General features: G+C 47.3%; 1 protein-coding gene across 1 annotated transcript; it reads right to left on the bottom strand.

The window, feature by feature from the left end:
* Positions 1–315: 315 nt before the first annotated feature.
* LOC119969897 (major intrinsically disordered NOTCH2-binding receptor 1-like) lies at positions 316–20,808 on the bottom strand. Its single transcript, XM_038803875.1, has 3 exons — positions 20,647–20,808; positions 19,980–20,222; positions 316–498 (listed from the first exon to the last, which is right to left on the bottom strand). The coding sequence occupies exons 1-3, from the start codon at positions 20,806–20,808 to the stop codon at positions 316–318; spliced, it is 588 nt and encodes a 195-aa protein (XP_038659803.1).
* Between the last annotated feature and the right edge of the window lie 403 nt (positions 20,809–21,211).

Below are 21,211 nucleotides of genomic sequence, written 5' to 3'. Positions count from 1 at the left end.
GGTAGTTGGCGAAAGAACAAAAGGGGAGATGAAAAATTATTTTAAACTGCGAGTTATTGTGATTTGAAATGCGTTGCCCAAAAGAGTGGTGGAAGCAGATTCAATGGTAACTTTCCAGAAAGATCCAGATATATATTTGAAGAGACAAAAAAATGCTTGCAGGACAATGGGAAAAGAGCAGGGGAATGGGATTCGTTGGATAGTTAATTCAAAGAGCCAGTGTAGGTACGATGGGCTGAACAGCCTCTTTCTGTGTCAAATAACATGAACATGACTACTAAAGTTTGTTATGTAAATCTTTGTTGGCTCAACAATTTAGAATCCAACAACAACGATTAATATAGTAATGACAGTAATTAAAGTGCAGACTACTATTACTAGCAGTGAAACTAGTTTACAGCATTTGGCTCTTTTCATTTCAGACTCTTTTTTCCTCAGTAAAGAATCATATCCTGGTGTATAAATGTCATCCAACCAAAACTTCAGGTCGTTCGGATCCTCCTAAATGAACATAAATAAAATGTGAATATTGCTGAAAAGAGAAATGTTGATAAAGCTTTCCATTTTGCAGTCATCAGGACAGATGCAAGAATGCCAAATTTCAAACAATCACAACGATTTATACACACAGGAGAAAAAGGTGCTGATTACTTGACAAGCAGACTTGTACCAAGTCCTGTGCACCGATCACCTCTGTTCTCGCTGAGTTCTGGCACAAAGAATGGGGAGCAAAGGATGAATGGTGAAGGATGAATCCAAAGGCATCCAGTAACTTGGGACCCATTCTATTTGTCTTAAATCACCACTGTGTTCGCTCTGCTCAGTGGCTGTATTCTTGCTTTAAAGTAGAAGTTTGTGTATTTGAACCCCATTCCTAGACCATGAGAACATGTTTGATAGTCCAGTGTAGTACCAAAGGAATCAGTGGTTCTGTCTTTTAGGTGAGAGCCAAACTGAGGCCTATTTTCAGGAGGTTGGAAAATAACCTACGGTAGTAGTAGACATGGTGGTCACGTGGATGTTGGGATGACGTGTGTACAGAAGGGATCATGTGCCAGGGGCACAGGAGTTTTCGCAGGCAGAGACACAGCATAAGAGCTGTTCAGTTACTGTTAATAAACATCTACGTCATTAGTCCCTGATCAGCCGTTATTGGAACCCAGCAATTATTTTTTTTTAAATTATGGGGCCATTATTGCGTGGCCAATCCATCTACCTTGCACATCTTCGGTTTGTGAGGGTGAGACCCACACAGACACTGGGAGATGCGCAAATTCCACACAGACAGTGACCCAGGGCTGGGATTGAACCCAGGTCCTGGGTGCCGGAGATAGCAATGCTAACCACTGCACCACCATACGACCCGGAACCCAGTACTTCTACCCAGTGTCAGGAGTTGACACAAGGACTTGCCGAATCGACCCGCTCGTGTTGACAAAAATGGGGCAGACAACTGGACAAGTTTGAAAAAGAGTGGCATATCTACTGTGGTGCTGGTCTATTGGACAAATCAAACACGGCTCAGATGTACACTCTCTTAGATTTAGCTTGTTCCAGGTCAGCACGGTGGCGCAGTGGTTAGCACTGCTGCCTCATGGTGCCGAGGACCCGGGTTCGATCCCGGTCCCAGGTCACTGTCCATGTGGAATTTGCACATTCTCTCCATGTCTGCGTGGGTCTCATCCCTACTACCCAAAGATGTGCAAGATTGGTGGATTGGCCTCGCTTAGTTGCCACTTAATTAGAATTTTTGTCAAAGATTTAGCATGCCCCAAGGTGGTTGTGAAATAAGAACACAGAACACACAGTGCAGAAGGAGGCCATTCGGCCCATCGAATCCGCACCAACGCACTTAAGCCCTCACTTCCACCCTATCCCCGTAACCCCCTCCTAACCTTTTTGGTTACTAAGGGAAATTTATCATGGGCAGTCCACCTAACCTGCACGTCTTTGGACTGTGGGAGGAAACCGGAGCACCTGGAGGAAACCCACGCAGGCACGGGGAGAACGTGCAGACTCCGCACAGACAGTGACCCAGCGAGGAATCGAACCTGGGACCCTGGCGCTGTGAAGCCACAGTGCTATCCACTTGTGGTACCGTGATGCACAAGAGTCCTTTCTTTTTCAAACGGAGGATGAGAAAGAGGATCCAGGAATATTGCTGAAAAGGTTATAGGAAACATATGAATGCCAGTAAAGACGTTCATACTGGATTGATTTGTCTTCAATACAACCAGCCAAAAGTTTGATGAGTCTGTTCAGTTACATGCTGCACACTCATTGGCAAATTGGTGAGAGTTTGCATTGTGTGAGGGGTCCACAGTGATATTGTCTACAAGCAGCTTCTTTGCGAGAAAGGTTTAGCCTTGGAATCTGCCATCAGCACCTGCATGCTGAAGGGACGTCAGAAAGAAGCAAAAGTCTTTGCAGTACAGGGCACGCCAACAACGGCAGCCATTACTAACAAATCAGAACTCCGTATCTGGTGTTTGGCGAACGCTGTATCAAGTGTGGCAAATGGAGCCATTTCACAAAATTCTGCAGATTTAAGCCAGAGCAGCCTGCCCATACCACCAGCCACATCACAGCCAGGTTCCGGATAAACTAATAAGAGTGTAATCAGAGTAACCAAGGCATGGAGTCTCCAGAAACACTTTACTCTAAGAGCATCGACACCATTACCGAGAAGGCTGAGACTTTCATTATGTTAAACAGTGCCTGCAGCATGGCAAAACTAAAATAAAAATCAATACAGGAGCAAGGTGTAATGTTCTACCCAGGCAGTTGTTGCGGGAAATCGACGCATATGCTGCACGAGATACTAACACTCAAGTGGACCTCGTGGTGTATAGATAGAATTTACAGTGCAGAAGGAGGCTATTCAGCCCATCGAGTCTGCACCGGCTCTTGGAAAGAGCACCCTACCCAAGGTCAACAACTCCACTCTATCCCATAACCCTGTAACCCCACCCAACACTAAGGGCAATTTTGGACACTAAGGGCAATTTATCATGGCCAATCCACCTAACCTGCACATCTTTGGACTGTGGGAGGACACCGGAACACCCGGAGGAAACTCACGCACACACGGGGAGGGTGTGCAGACTCCGCACAGACAGTGACCCAAGCCGGAATCGAACCTGGGACCCTGGAGCTGTGAAGCGATTGTGCTATCCACAACGCTACCGTGCTGCCGACAAACGATCCACACAGAAGGTTTGGTCACTCTCCACCGCAAGCAGGGTTAATTTTGTTGACCAAAATGTGAAGCCATTTTTAGGTCTTTGGGACAGTATCACACTGGGGTAAATCCACCTTGGTGCAGACACACACACTCTACAACACCAGGCTCAAGAAATTATAGAATATAAAGACCTATTCAACTGCGACTCCATTGGGAAACTACCTGTAATATACCATATGAGGCTCGAGGACTCGGTACCACCCGTGGTCAATTGTCCGAGAAGAGTGTCCCTAGAAATGAAGCAGAAAGTACGCGATGAACTGAACCACATGACAACACTGGGTGTCATAGCTCCATAGACGAGGCCGCGGAGTGGATTTTGGCATTGGTGGCTGCAGTGAAAATAGACGGCATGGTCAGGAACAGTATTGACCCAGTCCACTTGAATGAGGCACTGTTAGACCTCATCATCCTATGAAGAAGGTGGAACAGGTCATAGGTGAACATAAGATGTAGGAGCAGAAGTAGGTCATTCGGCCCAACAAGTCTCTTTCACCATTCAATGAGATCATGACTGATTTGATATGATAATACTCAACTCTATTTCCCACCTTATCCCCATAACCATTGATTCCCTTACAGATTAAAAATGTCAAAAATATGCCCAACAAAAAGCAAAGAACAACACAGCAAAGGAACAGGCCAGTCATGATACCACCCTTGGCTAAAACCCTCAGTACTCCCTTGTGCCGTATCCCTCTATACCCATCCTATCCATGTGTTTGTCGAGACGCCTTTTGAATGCCGTAAATTTATCTGCCTCCACAATCTCCCCTGGCCTCCGTTTGAAAAGAAAGGACTCTTGGACAGCACGGTAGCACAAGTGGATAGCACTGTGGCTTCACAGCGCCAGGGTCCCAGCTTTCCAGACACTCACACCTTTGGTGTAAAAAAACCTGCCTCACACTTCTCCTCTAAACTTTGCCCCACAGACTTTAAACCTAAATAACTGAATAACTGAACCCTCCACCCTGGGAAAGAGTGCCTGCCCATCCACTCTATCCATGTCCCTCATAATCTTGTAGTACTCAGGTCACCCCTCAACCTCAACCAAGGTATTCAGCACCTTGGATGTGAGTTGGCAATACCAATTGCCGATATTGTTTCCTCAAAGTGCGCTATGTAATCTCTACCGGCAATGAGGTTTTCTGACATTGTATGGAGCAGCATTTTGCAAGACCTCCCTGCAAAATCATCATTGGTGGCATCTTGGTCTGTGGTCTGTGGATAGGAGGCACAGTAGCATGGTGGTTAGCACTGTTCCTTCACAGAAAGCAACAGGGACCCGGTTCAATTCTCGGCCTTGGGTCACTGTCTGTGCGGAACCTGCGTTCTCCCCTTGTCTGCATGGGTTTCCTCCGGGTGCTCCAGTTTCCTCCCACAAATCCTAAAGACGTGCTGTTAGATGAATTGGGCATTCTGAATTCACCCTCAGTGTACTCGTAAAGGCGTCGGAATGTGGCGCCTGGGGGATTTTCACAGTAATTTCATTGCAGTGTTAATATAAGCCTACTTGTGACACTGATAAAGATTATTATTATTATTTGTCTAGTCCTCAACATAATCAGGACTACACAGTTATAGCTCAACCCTGCTAAATGTAGATTAGGGGTCAACTATGTTCCCTATGTGGGTCACTTGTTCACAGGCTATGGTGGGAAGACAGATCTAGACAAAACCAAGTCTATACGACAGATGGCCATTCCCAAGGACAAACACCCTGCAGCATTTCCTTTGTGTAACAAATTATGTTTCCAAGTTCTTTCCTAGTTGCAGTGACATCACCGTAGCTCTTCATCAACTCCTCCACCAAGATGCTGAATGGTGTTGGCAGGAGCATCATACTATTGCATTTGATCAGCTCAAGCAGGCACTCTCGACTCCTCCAGTACTACAATACTTTGATACTCGAGCCCCTGTACTCCTATCTGCAGATTCCTCCCAGCACAGTCTTGGTGCAGTTTGCGTCCAGATGGCAGACCATTAGCCTTCCCATCAAGGGCCCTCACTGACACTGAGACACGTTATGCCCAAATCAAGAAGAAACTCTTTTCCCTCATCTTCGCTTGTCGGAAATTTCATGACTTCATATATGGTCATCCTGTAAGTGTTGTAACCGAACATCAGTTACTCATCACTATTCTTAAAAAGTCTCTTCACGATGCGTTTACACAACTACAGCGCATGATGCTGAAGCTACAGAGCTACAACTTATTTATAAACATGGTAAGGCATTGTACCTTGCTGATGTTCTTTCCAGAGCCTTCCTACTTACCACTGACCAGGCAGATAATGAGGAGGACATTGACTTCATGACCATACACGCCCCCTCATCTCGTCGAGTTGAGAAACTTAAGGAAGCCTTACAGGCGGATTTCATATATAGCCAACTTCATTAAGTAATTTTGAAAAACAGGTCCCAGTCCCCAAAGGAGTTTCCCCACGAGCTCTGCACATTCTTCCCTATGCGCCAGGAGCAAACTATTCAAGATAGGCTGATCCTGCATGGCCAGTGATTCATCATCTCAACCTCTTTGTACTACACCTAGCAACTCTACCATGGAAACCTAGGGTTGGAGCCAACCAGGTCTTCTTCGGGGATCACTTGCTAACGAGTGCGATAATGCACCAAAGAAACTCTGTGTCACTGGTCATGGGTTCTGTGGGTCCTTGCGTGTCTGATCAACTCTATCCTAGAGCTGCACCTCTGACCGCACATTTGGCAGATGGTTCCGGCGTTGGGATTGGTCTCTGTGCTTAAGTCTTCTGGAATACCTTTCCCAGGCCTTTCCAGGTCCCTCCTTGCCATCGGGTGTTCGCAAAGAATTGGGTCCCTTCAATCAGAAGGTTCCTCCAGGTCGGTTTCTCCTGAGCAAGGTTCTCCCAGATATTGACATCTATGTTGCATTTCTTGAGGTTATCCTTCAGAGTGTCTTTGAAGAGCTTCCTTTGTCCTCCTTTAGTTCGGGTGCCTTCCTTCAGTTGGGTGAAGAAGATTTTCTTTGGCAATTGGTTCTCTGGCATCCTAAGCACATGGCCGGTCCAGCAGAGTTGGTTTTGGATGATCATGGCCTCGATGCTGGTACTCTTGGCTCCTTCAAGGACACCAATGTTAGTTAGCCTGTCGTCCCAGCTGTTACCGAGAATCCATCTCAGACAGCATTGATGGTAACTCTCCAGGGCCTTGCGGTGGCATCTGTATGTAGTCAAGGTTTCTGAGCCACATAGAAGAATTGGGAGGACGACTATCTTGTACACAAGGATATTAGTATCAGCACAGATGTCACGGTTGTCAAAGACTCTCACTGTAGGTGTCCAAAGGCGGCGCTCATGGATTGGATACAATGTTAGATCTCTGCATCAATGTTACCCTGAGATGAAAGGTTGCTCTTTGTCAACAACCTGGTCAAAGATTGTTTCTGATAACTGATCGCCAGCCTCCCTATCGTTACTCCATGATTTCTCCTTCTCCTGTATTAACCTGTGGCTTTGTGATCTTGTTACCACACAATCTGGAAACACCCAAGATATGCTTATTGCAACACCTCAGTTGTTTGACTTTCCACTAGCTTTTCAACCATATAAGGCATCACTGTCCAAAAGGTTAGGTGAGGTTACTGGGTTACGGGGATAGGGTGGAGGCATGGGCTTGGGTGGGGTGCTCTTTCCAAGGACCAGTGTAGACTCAATGGGCCGAATGGCCTCCTGTGATCCAGCTTTAATCATTAAACAGGATAAACAGTACCTCTGAAAAGGTAATTTCTCTATGACTCCGAGCACCACTTCACCACTTCTCACAGGACTCTCTAACTTCATCTTACATAGTGGCACAGTACTCCTATCACCACTAATTCTACATATTGGGCGTGATTCAATGACCTCGTCATGCCTGACTTGGTGTCAGGACGAGGCTGTTGGATGTTGTGAGATTTGCAACGCTTGAAAGGTCTTGGGAACTCCAACAGAATATGGCTCATTTAAATATACGCTTGCCAGATTCTCCTGCCGCTTGGCTCAACAGCTGGTCCTGCTAGACCTCACCACAAATGTGGACCAGCCGGAATGGCACCTCGAGGAGTATCCCACCCCATTGGAGACCCATGGGTGGTCAGGGATAGGGCAGGATAGTACACAGGCACTGCCCCTGGCACTCAGGAACCTTGGCACTGTCAGACTGTCACCTTAGCATTGACAGGTTGGCAGGGACAGTGTCAGAGTGACAGGCTGGCAGTGCCAGTGTGCTCAGGTGCTGGTTGGCACTGCCAGGGATCAGGCCCGAGCGGCTTTACCAGGAAGAGGAGGCAAGGGGGAGGGGGTTCCCGGGGGCTCCCAAAGTTGGGGAGAGATATTGGGCTCGAAAACAAGGGATGTCCTGAAAGTGGGAGTGGGAGTGGGGGTGGAGAAGAGCTTCAGCTCTCCAGCAGAAGATCACTCTAAGTGCAGCTTCAGCGGATAAACTCTCCCCGAGGCCAAAGTAAAGATCAAAGTATTTTTGAATGGTGATATGTTTCTTAGTGCAGTACCGAGAAAAACCCCGCTAAACGTATCTAAAACCCGACATGGAAACTCTTCTGGTGAATCGCAACCTTATTCACCTTTTCTGGCAATACTTCAGAACTGCATATCTCCTTATCTCTCACCATTAAACATTGACTTGCCCCTGTATCCATTAAAATTTTTACCTCCTTACCTACTCCACATTGCACACATGAGTAAGTCTTACCCTCACATCTTTAAAAAGTTCTGGGACCTGCTTATAAACCAACATATAAATAGGCTTTCCACTCCTTTGCACCTCTTCAGCTGCAACCATGGTTTATTTAGCCATTTTAATAAACCATACTGGCCTAACTTGTTTTAACAACTCTGTCTTCCCAATAATTTTCTTCAGTACCAACACTGCAACTTTGTGTGTCCAACTTTATTACAATGAAAATATTTATGTTTTCTTGGCCACACTTTTCCATTGTGAGTCAGGCCCCCTGCCGCTGCTAATGAAGATGGTGAATTTTACACTCTGCCAAATCTCCCATTCACTGCAGCGGGACAGGAGACTCCCAATGCCGTGAGTGGATGGAGAATCCAGCCCTTTATCTCTCTTCCACTCTCCTATATTTCCTTTATAACCTGAGGAGAAATCTCTTTAGTACCTCCAGTATTAAGTTACCCCTTTAGCTTTTACCACATGTGGATTTTTCATTTCCACAGTTCCTATCCTTCACAGGCTGAAAATTACATTGAAAACCAAATCTTGATTTATGAATTAATTCAAAATCATTTGCCATTTCTACTGCTGGCTATCTAGCAGTTTTAGCCCGATGCTTTTCCACATGAATTATCACTACAGCAGGAAGTGAATCTTCAAATTCCTCCTGGATAATCATTTCTGTAAGAACTTCATATATTTGGTTTATTTTTAATGCTCTTATCCACCTCGCAAAATTATTTTGTTTGATCCTTTCAAATTCTATATACATCTCACCTGGTTCTTTCCTTAAATTTCTAAACTTCTATCTATAAGCTTTTGGCACCAGTTCATAAGCACTTCAGATGGCTTTTCTCACCACATCATAATGATTAGATGCCTCCTCTCACTTCACTAGCTCTACCTACTAATTTTGATTGAACCAATAATACTCGCATGGTTGTTGGCCAATTCAGTTGTTTCGTTACTTTACCAGAATAGATTAAAATGATTCTCATCAAACCTTGGCATAGTATGAACATACTTAAACATGCCCCCACTAGGATTTGAACTAGGAGGGGTTACTCCTCCCTCTAGAATTTCCTTTTCTTTTGCCTTCAACTCCAACCTTTTAAGTGATATACTCTATGCCTTTCCAACTCCTTCTTCTTCAGGCCTATTTTCTGACTCTAACTTACTCCCTAAATCTGCCTCTGTATTCCAATTAAGCAAATCAATATAACAACCAGGTTTCTACTTGCTTTTCTCTTTGCGGAATCTTTGGAGAGAGAACCTTTCAGTTGTCCTTTCAACATAAATAATATACTATTAGCATAGCCCTTCAGCTGATATGTCAATGATTACTTCACTTTTATGGCCCCTTACTTCCAGCTTTCACTGATAAACTGTTTGCATGCATCTTATCCCAAGTTTCACTAACATTACTGCAAAAAATATATATAAAATATGGCAGTTTCTTACATTCGTCGCATCTTTGAAAATTTGCTTAGTGCTGAGGTTTGACGGTAGTGCCAAGAGTGGTAGGTTTGCAGGCCTCTTGTGTGCACCTCTTACAAGAAGGTGATGCATTTTCCTTCAGCTCGAAAGTAAGCTTTTGTCCTTGGTATGGAAGTATTCTGGTGGCCATGAAGGTCATGGGTTTAAACGGGTGAATAAGGTGATTTTGGGCTTTGTGTGGTCGGGTAAAACCCCACGAGTGAAGAAAGTGTTGTTGGAGCGTAGTCGGGAGGAGGGGGGTTGGCACCGCTGAACTTTTGTAACTACTTCTGGGCAGCTAATATAGCCATGATTAGGAAGTGGATAGTGGGGTGTTGGTGTGGGAGCGAGTAGAGGCTGCATTGTTTAAGAACACAAGTTTTGAAGCACTGATAACGGAACCTCTGCCGTTCTCGCCAGCCTGGTACTCCACAAGCCCGGTGGTATGGGCAGCTCTGAGAGTCTGGGGGTAGTGGAGGAAATATAGGAGAGCGGAGGGAGTATCGGTCTGGGCCCCGATTTACAACAACCATCGGTTTCTGCCGGGAAGACTGGATGGAGGGTTCAGAGATGGCAGAGAGTAGGAATTGAGAGGATGGGAGATCTATTTATAGAGGGGAGCTTCCCTAGTTTGAAGGATTTGGAAGAGAAATTTGAACTGCCAGCAAGGAATGGGTTTAGACATCTGCAGGTAAGGGATCTTTTGAAAAGGCAGGTTCCAACTTTCCCGCTGCTGCCACCATGGGGGAGACAGGCCAGGGTAGTTTCCAGAACATGGGTGGGAGAGGGGAAGGTATCAGATATCTACAAAGAGCTTATGGAGTTGAAGGAAACTCAGATAGGGGAACTAAAGGGCAAGTGGGAAGATGAGCTCGGGGGAGAGATCGAGGCGGATCTGTGGGCGGATGCCTCAAGCAGGGTTAACACATCCTCATCATGTGCCAGGCTTAGCCTGATACAATTTAAGGTAGTCCACAGGGCACACATGACGGTGACCCAGATGAGCAAGTTATTTGGGGCAGAGGACAGGTGTGTGAGGTGTGCGGGAGGTCCAGCAAATCATGTCCACATGTTTTGGGCATGCCCGAAGCTTAGAGGGTTTTGGCAGGGTTTTGCTAAGCCTATCTCCAAGGAACTTAAAACACGGGTGGTGCCGAGTACGAAGGTAGTGATCTTTGGAGTGTCGGAAGAGCCGGGAGTCCAGGGGCGAAAGAGGCCGACGTTTTGGCCTTTGCCTCCCTGGTCGCCCGGAGACGGATACTGTTAATGTGGAGGGACTCACAGCCCCCAAAATTAGAAACCTGGGTTAGTGACATGACCTGGTTTCTCAGTCTCGAGAAAATAAAGTTCGCCCAAAGAGGGTCAATGTTAGGGTTCGTCCGGAGGTGGCAGCCGTTCTTCGACTTTCTCGGAGCAAATTAAAATGTCAGCAGAGGCAGAAATCTAAGGGGGGGGGGGAGTTAGGCTATTGTTTCATTACTGGGGGTGAAGAACGTGATAGGGATGGAAATGTTTTATGTACCATGTTTATGTTGCTGTTATTGTTACTATTATAAAAACTACAAATACCCTAATAATTTTTTTTTAGAAAAAATAAAAAAACTAAGGTCATGGGGTTCATCAATAGATCTTCATGGCGTATGAACTTCCCTATTGAACTGGCGGGAGCTCGCCCATTACAAAAGGAGCAGCGGGAGTTCAAATCCCATTGCTTCAACCTGGGCCGGTATTCTGTACGTCGCCAGGCTTGGGTTTGTCATGTAAGCTGAGGCAGCGGCCTTTTCCATTTTGTGAATCAAAGGGTATGGTTTTAGAAGGCTGCCCTTGGTGTTATGGGCCAGGGCTTAGAGAAACCCAAAGTGTATCATGGAGTTGACATGACCCACAACCTTTAATAGATTGTCGTATGGGGTGCACATGGCCCACTCTACAGGTGTGGTACAGCAGAAATGGAAAAGTATTTTTTAAAGCAAAACAATGTTTATTCTATGAACTCAAGTTAACCTTTTTAAAACATACAGTGAACATCTTAGCAACCATCAATTCAAATACAACCTCCAAAGATTACAACACTAAGTAATCCTTAATAACTTCTCAAACAACATCCAGAAGACAAAAGAAATACCTTTTAACAGAAGAACATCAGGTTTACATTTACTGCTGGAAACATTTATAATTCCGAATTCACCAAATGATCAAGAGATAGGGCGCGATTCTCCGCTCCCCACGCCACGAGGGAGAATCGCGGGAGGGCCCCCTGACAAATTTCATGCCCCCCTCGTGTCCCCGCGATTCTCACCCTCCTCTCCCCCCCCCCCCCCCCCCCCCCCCGGCTCGGAAGAATCGCCATGAAAAGCGGCGACCGGCCATTCTCCGACCAGGAGGGGCCGAGCGGCCTGCCGTTCGCGACTGTTTCACAACGGCGGCAACCACACCTCGTCGCTGCCATCGTGAAACGGGCGTGGATATGCCCGTTTGGGGCTTGTAGGGGGCCTGGTGGGGAATGAGCACCATGACTGTGCTCGGGAGGGGACAGGCCCGCAATCGGTGCCCACCGATCGTCGGGCCGGCGTCTCAATCGGACGCACTATTTCCCCTCTGCCGCCCCGCAAGATCAAGCCGCCACGTCTTTTTTCCCGGGAGCGGAGAATTCCGCCCATAGTCTTTTCATGGCAGAGAGATCAACAGTACACCTGCTTGGTCTGGCTTCAGCTCCAACACTGAAAACTAAACTAAAACACACCCTGCAGCAAACAGCCTAAAATGAAAGTAAAAAAGCTGATAGACAGCCCAGCGCCACCCACACTCTGACATCACTGATAAACACCCATTTCTTAAAGTTGCATTTCTTAAACACCCATTTCTGAAAGGTCTCTCACATGACATTGGTGAGAGTGTTTCATCGGCGATAAGGAGTAAACAAGTTTTCTTCTCTGAGCAACCTTCATTGTCGAGAACAAGCACTTCTCCAGTAAGAAAAAAAAATGCCTTTCTTCGGTAAACTTGCAACCCATGATGACAGCGGAGAAGATTGAGCCCAATATGCAGAGCGCATGCCTCACTTTTACTGAGCTCATAATATTGAGTGAGATGACAAACAGAAAATGACCTTACTGACATGGTCCGGGGCCCCGATATTCTTTTTTTTTTAAGTTAGAGTGCCCCATTAATTTTTTCCAGTTAAGGGGCAATTTAGCGCGGCCAATCCACCTAACCTGTACATCTTTGGATTGTGGGGGTGAAATCCACATAAACACGAGGAGAACGTGCAAACTCCACACGGCCAGTGACCCAGAGCCGGGATCGAACCTGGGACCTCGGTGCCATGAGGCAACAGGGCTAACCCACTGCGCCACCATGCTACCGGGGGCCCCAATATTCAGCGTGGTAAAAGATCTGACCTATCCAAATGCCCCTGACTCAAAGACCTTTAATGAGTAAGTAAACTTGGCAAAAAACTACTATGATCCAAAGCCCTCTGTTCTACTCCAGATATATCACTTTAACACAGCAGGGAGAACCCTGGAGAATTATGACCAAATGTTGGGCCAGATTTTGAAAACTGGCAGAACATTGTGATTTCGGACCATTCTTGAACAAATGTTGGGCAACAGATTGGTATGTGGAATAAACAACTTGATAACCCAAAAATAATTATTCGGGGAACCCTAACCTGGATTTTTAAAAAACCATCAAAATAGCTCTATCACTGGAAAATGTAGAAAAAAGGGGCTCATGAGCTCGGAGGAGCATCAGTCAGCAATGTCTTCTGGTTAGGGGGAGGGGCCACATGTAACAGTGACCATTTCTCAACAGGGCACTTGTGTAGGTAAGATGTCAGACTGTTCATTAAATATCGGAACTCAATTTTCATCACCCGGCAGTCAGGAAAATGCAATGACAGCCCTGAGAATGTTAGGGAACATGTTCCAGAGCATTGCAGATTGCCAGACGATGGATTATTATAAGCACTGCCAAAGGGCACAGGCAAGACAAAGTTATAGAAATAGATAAAACGCTTGCTGTTCAGAGTAGAAGTCAAGTCCAGAATGGGCCTGCACCATGCAGGTACACCCATTACCAGAAACAGTGTCAATGTAACTAAATCGCATCATTACAACCAAGGTCACCCAATAATGATGGAACTGCAGTCTCCATTATCGGCGAGCAGACATAGGATCACTTCCAAACTGATATTCAACTTTTGAGCTTGGAAGACATCAAGGCCAGTTTAGCCACCTACACAGGAGAACCATTCTGAATGACCCCATTCTGAATGACCCCAGTGATTTACAGGCAGCAATCGGCCTGACTCCCACTCATCATTAGGCCAAGCCTAATGGGAAGAGATTGTCTCCAGTGGATAAGGCTGAACTGGTTGGAAATCATCAGGCTGGGCATGAGAGGACGGTATGAAGTCATCAGGAAATACGCTGAGGTTTTCCAGGAAGGACTTGGGAAGATAGAGTGGACATTCAGAGACTATTTCCTCAGGTGGATGTAGCTGTTACAAGGGGGCATAACTATAAGATTCAGGGTGGGAGATATAGGAGGAATGTCCAAGATAGATTTTTTTACTCAGATAGTGGTTAGTGTGTGGAATGGACTGCCTGTTGTGACACTTTAGGAACTTTCAAGTGGTTATTAGATAGGCACATGGAGCACACCAGAATTACAGGGAGTGGGATAGCTTGATCTTGGTTTCAGACAATGCTTGGCACAACATCGAGGGCCGAAGGGCCTGTTCTGTGCTGTACTGTTCTATGTTCTATAAGAGGAGCCAAAGCCAAGATTTATGTCAACCCCAATATTATGCTGAGATATTTTAGAACGAGACCGGTTCAATACTTCTTATTGGAAAAGGTGGAATCCAAACTTGAGCACCTGGAAAATCTAGGCATCGTAACACACGTACAGTTCACAGAGTGGGCTGTGCCTGTCGTCCCTGTCCTTAAACAGAACAATCAGTTCACCTCTTTGGCGATTTTAAGACTACGGGTGAACTAGGGGATGGGAACTGAGCGAACATATACGGACAGATACTAGAGGAGGTACAGTCACCACTGGACGAGATGCGGGAGAAGTGGGAGGAAGAGTTAGGCATAGAGATAGGGGAGGACTCTGAATCTAAGCATTGCACAAGGCAAACCCCACCTCCTCATGTGCAGGGCTGAGCCTAACTCAGCTAAAGGTAATGCACAAGGTGCACTTAACCAGAACACGAATGAGCGGGTTCTTCCCGGAGGTGGCAGACAAATGTAAACGCTGCCAAGGAGGCCCAGCTAACCATGCCCATATGTTCTGGTCTTGCCCCAGACTCATCGGTATTGGACAGCCTTTTTCAAGGCGATGTCCAAGGTTGTGGGGGTGAGGGTGGAGCGATGCCTGCTAGTGGCAGTCTTTGGGGTTTTGCAGCAACCAGCATTCTATACGGGGAGAGGGGCAGCCGCTCTAGCCTAAGTAGGATAGGGGAGCCAGAAGGGGCAATGTGTGAAGGCACACAAGAGGGTACCATAGCAGAAATCCCAAAGCACACAGGGCTGACGCCAAACACATCCCCACCCCAAGGGGGCAGCGGGGGCATGAGCTCCACTGCCTCCCACGCTACACTTGAGAAATTACTACAGAGTTTCTGCATGTGCTAAGATCCATTTGCACCCTATTAATGGGCCGGGCACCATATTCTCCAGGCCCACGGAATTCTAGGGTCCTTTGGGCCGGGGATCACGTTGAGAATTGGTCAGGTCTTGACAAGTGTGTACCTGACATGGTGGACCTCGCGGTGGGCCAAGAGGGTAACTCTTTAAGGGAGTTGCCCCCAAAGTCCATTGGAGTGTCACCTCCCCCCCCCCATGCCACAAAGCAAGACCTGCCACCCCCACCACTTCCCAGAGACCCCCTAATTAAAGAGACTCCCCCAGAGACCACCCAGAAGAGAATCTCCTGTCTGGAAGCCTCCCAGAAGCGAGAGCGCTGTCTGGAAGCTAGAGAGCACTCCAGACAGGCAGTGAAAAAAATCACTGCTTTAATACTCACCTGGGCGATGTACTTGCTGGCTCAGACAGAGAAAACAGCACCTGTCAGTTCCTGGAATGGGAAAACCAGTCAGCTGTGTTTAAACCCCCCTCAGATCTTTGATCTGCACGTCTTTCATTTTTTTCGCTTCCATATTGATTTTACTAGGCTGTGATTGACAGCTTACCCACACACCCAGCTGTCTGCATTGTTCCATTCATCTCCCTTCACGCTTGAATGACTTTGAAGTAGTCAGTTGTGAAACTAACCTTTAACTCTCTTTGATGTGGTCCAGGAGCTGTCAATCAAGGTTGATGTTTATAAACATTTTTTTAAATGTCTTAATGTTAGGAATCGCTTCCTGATTTCTGCTCCCTGCGTGAGCGCAAATCAGGAGCTATTCAGCTTTGGCGGGAGAACATAGTCTCACAGAGGAAGAATCTTGCCCCTGACTTCTGATAATGGCACTTCCTTTGCCAGTAGTTAGTTGCAAAGCTTCATGCTATCCAATGGCATTAGAGCAGCACCTTATCATCCGTCATCAAGTGGGCCGGCAGAACTTTATAAACTGGCATGAAGAAACAACCTGCGGCATTCATAGAGACCAAATTGGCAGGATTTTTATTCGATTATGGGACCTGCCAATGAGAGTTTGACGACGGTTTTGAACGAGATGAAGCCTACTGTTCCCAAACCTGGTGGGGAGGGTGGAGTCCTAACAAGAGAACCAGAACCAGAACAGAAGATCAGGTTTACGTGAGGCATTTCGGAGATGGTCACGACTGGAATAATAATGGAAAACACAGGACCAGTGTTGGACAAAGTGAAGGTCCAGGGCAAAGTCGTAAAGAAACACTTGGACCACCTCAGGAGCAGAGGGTCCGCCCCTGAATAAGCCTCATTACCAGCCATGAAGCTGGCTGCCCCCAGCACCGGGCAACAGTTCAAAGCCAAGCTCCGGATAACAGGGACATGGACTGTGAAGCTGGTGCCCTGACTGAAGATGACCCTGAAGAGGAACCCATATCAGTAACACATCAGTGCTCTCTCTAGAAACAAAGATCCCAAATTCAGTTTACACACCAGATCTGGTCACAACTTCAGCTCACCTCAGACTGATCACCAAGAGGTGGAAGGGACTTTCTCGCAGCGGGGACACTGGGGGAGAAACATATTTAAGCGGGGAGGGATGTTATGGTGGCCATGAAGAACGTGGAGATCAATAATAGATCTCACCGTGGGATTTGTGGATTATGAACTTCCCTATTGAACTGGTGGGAACTCCCCCAATGGGAAACGAGCCTTGGAAGTTTAAAACCCGCTTCTTCAACCCTGGAAGATAACCTGTAGCTCCCCTGGGCTTGGACTTGTCCTGTCAGCCGCGGCTGTGGCCTTTTTCCATTATGTAAATAAAAGGGCATGGTGTCGGTAGACTGGCCTGGCGAGATTGTGACAGGAAGCATATTTAGCACTCCGGATCTTGACTATCAGGGGCTGGTTTAGCTCACAAGGCTAAATCGCTGGCTTTTAAAGCAGACCAAACAGGCCAGCAGCACGGTTCGATTCCCGTACCAGCCTCCCCGGACAGGCGCCGGAATGTGGCGACTAGGGGCTTTTCACAGTAACTTCATTGAAGCCTACTCGTGACAATAAGCGATTTTCATTTTCATATTAATCAAGGTTTGCAAATGGTTCATCACGTAAAGAAGAGAGAAATGAAGCAGGAAGTTATGGCAGAAATTGTAATGTTCAATGCGTGGGATATATTTTTTTAAATGAAAAAATATATGCAAGATTATGAGTTCACATGCAAAGAAGTTAAATTGTGTTGTTAAAATTAGGCATGTGGGCAGCACGATGGTGCAGGGGTTAGCATTACTGTCTCACGGCACCGAGGTCCTAGGTACGATCCTGGTTCTGGGTCACTGTCCATGTGGAGTTTGCACATTCTCCCTGTGTTTGTGTGGGTTTTGCCACCACAACCCAAAGATGTGTAGGGTGGGTGAATTGGACACACTAAATAGCCCCTTAATTGGAAAAAATCAATTGGGTACTCTAATTTTATTTTTTAAAAATGTGGCATGCAATATTGGGCGGAATTCTCCGACCCCCCGCAGGATCGAAGAATCGCCCGGGGCCGGCGTAAATCCCGCCCCCGCCATGGCCGGAATTCTCCACCACCCGGGAATCGGCGGGAGTGGGAATCACGCCCCGCCGATCGGCGTGCCCCCTGCGGTGATCTCTGGCCCGCGATGGGCCGAAGTACTGCCGCCTACAGGTCAATCCTGCCGACGTGGTTTCAACCACCTCTGGTGGCGGCGGGATTGGTGGTGCGAGTGGGCCCCCGAGGTCCTGGGGGGGGCGCGGGGCGATCGGACCCCGGGGGGTGCCCCCACGGTGGTCTGGCCTGCGATCGGGGCCCACCGATCGGCGGGCGTGCCAGTGCCGTGGAGGCACTCTTTTTCTTCAGCCGCCGCCGCCACGGCCTCCACCATGGCAGAAGCAGAAGGGACCCCCTCCTACCGCATGGTGGAGGCCGGTGGTGACGTCAGGGCCCGCTGACACACCGGCGCATGCGCGAACAAGCGAAGGCCTTTCAGCCAGCCCCGACGACGGTCGGCGGGCATCAAAGGCCGTTGGCGCCGGTTTTGGCGCCAGTCGGGATGGCGCCAACCACTCCGGCGCCAACGGACTAGCCCCTAAAGGTGCGGAGAATTCCGCACCTTTGGGGAGGCCCGACGCCGGAGTGGTTGTCGCCACTCCGCTACGCCGGGACCCCCCCCCCCCCCCCCCCCCCCGCCCCGCCCCGCCGGGTAGGGGAGAATCCTGGCCTTATTAACAGACATATTTATTTTAACTGAGAAGCACGTGATAAATTAGCATATCGAGGATATTCATGTGAACGTAATAAAATGTTTGGAAACAGTATTTTATAGAAAGAACTTGGCTTCTACCTATCACCATTTGCACCTTGTTTGCATGCCGACGGGAACAATACAGTTTGCGAGTGGGTAACTGTCACTGCCCTCTTCCTCTCCACGATACCCCAGTTCAAAAATAGCCCAGAAGCTGGGCAGCACGGTGGCACAGTGTGTTAGACCTGCTGCCTCACGGGCGCCGTGGTCCCAGGTTTGATCCCGCCTCTGTGTGAAGTTTACACATTCTCCCCGTGTTTGTATGGGTTGTGCCCTCACAACCCAAAGATGTGCAAGATAGATAGATTGAACACGCTAAATTGTGCCTTAATTGGAAAAAAATTAATTGGGTACACTAAATTTATTTTTAAAAAATAACCCAGGAGTGGGACCATGGCAGGAGATCAACATGCCGGCTTGAGGTGGAAGGTTATGAGCCGATCGGTGGACCGCGATCGCGGGCCAGGCCACCGTGGGGGCACCCCCCAGGGCCAGATCACCCCGCGCCTCCCACTGGACCCCGGAGCCCGCCCACGCCGCCTGCTGCTGCCGGTAAGGTAGGTGGTTTGATCCACGCCGGCGGGAGAGGCATGACAGCAGCGGGACTTCAGCCCATCGTGAGCCGGAGAATCGCTGGGGGGGCACGCCGACCGGCGCGCAGCGATTCCCGCCCCCGCCGGATCACCAGTGCCGGAGAATTCGGGACACAGCGGGGGCGGGATTGACGCCGGCGGGGGGTTGGAGAATCCCGCCCCAGATTTTTCTTCGAACTTGAGCCTCTTAGAGAAAGTAAAGAGTGGGCATGGTTTACGCCGTCACTCTGATGGGGCAGGACGTCATGGATCCGGCAACTGGCTCCACAGATCAGTGCGGCAGCCTAACGGCCTCCAGCATCCATCACAGAGCTATTGTGGGCTTCCCCTACCCTCTCCCTATGCCTGATAACACTTGCCAGCATTCCAATCCCCCCCCACCCAAACCCCTGGGCATTCCCCCCAGAAGTATCCACTCTCCTCCCCCCGCCCCCCACCACACATAAATGCACCCCTCATGGGGCACCCAGTAGCGATGTCCCGGCACTGCATGTGCATGTTCGCCTTCACCCCGGGGGCTATCCTTGGAGGCACCCCTTGACTGCTTTTTTTCTGGCCAAGCTTGTTGTAAACCTCAGCAACATGATGTCATGATGGCGAGGTATGAATATTTAGTGAGGGGTGATCATGTGGCACGGTCCTGCTAATAACATTGAAACTGATGCAAATCTATTGAGATGAGGATCACACCCACAAAGGGCGTGAACCTTGTGATGTCACCGGCGAGGGGTGGAGAAAATCAGCATACGTGATCACCCTGGCGAGAACTGCGTTTCCCTATTCTCGGGGGATTTTCCACCTGCGCCAACGATCCTACACACGGCTAGATCAGACTTAAAATCACCCGCTTTATCTTTGATTGCTCCTTTAATAAATATCTCCAACACTGTACTATTGCCCAATGTTGCCCTAATGTCCTATGTCCGTGAACAGCACTGTAACATTTGATAAGCTGTTAAGCGCAAGACACGGTATATAAACTGAAGTTAAAATATGTGTATCTATTCACAATACATTTTGTAATATATCACCTTGCTTAAATGGTCAGCTAGATTTGTTTGTAATGACTGTCTGTCATAATCCTGAATTGTCCAGGAGGGGTGAGCCTTGTTCTGTTGCCAGCTGTTGTCTGTCCTTATATCTGCATACAAGGGATTCCTCTTGATGGTGGACTTCAAGGTTAGAGGAGTGATATGTTTGCTAAGGACTTTATCAATGAGAACAGGGCTATCACCATGCAATCGTAAGCCGATCATCTTTGATGCTTCTTTAGTCTAGAAGACATTGAATACAAAACAGTGCAGTGACAACGCAATGATGTAATTCACAGCACTATCATTGGAATTCATTTGTGATCATATTGCACATGTTGACTCTACTGCCAGTCTGATTCAATTGATTTAAAAAAAAATTAGAAGTAGTTACCAACACGTATTTGATTTCACAAAAATAGCGATTTAACACAAATTACTTCTGAATAGATGCAAGGAACAATTACAAAGTGCACTCAACTAATTAAAATCCAGACTTAATATGATTATATTTAAAGAGTCATTTATATGAATGTTTCGTATCTTTTAATTTAGGTCAGTGACTTTAAGATATTTCTTTAAAAAATTCAAGACCATTTTTCTACAAGGATGTACTTTCAATTCTCAAATCGAAAGCACACCTGTGAAGTTGTTTTGACCCACTTACCTGTGAATAGACCAGATTGTGCCACTGCCGACCACTCAGAGCTGCGCCTGAGAGACCTGGAAAACCAATTTGGTTCAAACCAGGACTTGTGGCCAATGCTTTTACATCTAACTGCAGAAATTTGTTAGGATGGTTGTTATTTGGCAGGACAGATAGGTCCATGTTTCACTGTTGTGTCGTACTCCAGCCTCACACTGGAACTGAGGAGAAATGCACTCCCTTCTCAATTATTAATAAATTGTTGAATATTTAGGTAGATAGCTGAAACATTACCTCCCTGCCGAGCTCCTTCGATAGTAAATGAACTAATCTTGGACTGCATTCACTTATGAATAATACACACCTTTTGTCATTGCGGTTTTTTTCATCAGCACATTGCACATTATGTGGAAGAGATGCTTACAATTATTAAAATGGGACAGGTTAAATAAATCAAACTGTTCCTGGTTGTTGAGGGATCTAGAATGAGAGGCGGGGTAGCTACAATAGGCAAGGGAATGTGCTGGGAGGTATAGGAGTGGCTAGGGAAGAGAGCAGAGACTCACAACAATGGGGGAGGAAATAA

This window comes from Scyliorhinus canicula, chromosome 8 (genome assembly GCF_902713615.1).
Source record: "Scyliorhinus canicula chromosome 8, sScyCan1.1, whole genome shotgun sequence".
NCBI classification, from domain to species: domain Eukaryota; kingdom Metazoa; phylum Chordata; class Chondrichthyes; order Carcharhiniformes; family Scyliorhinidae; genus Scyliorhinus; species Scyliorhinus canicula.
Note: the sequence above shows the minus strand (reverse complement) of the source record. Positions and strands in the feature narration are given on the sequence as shown.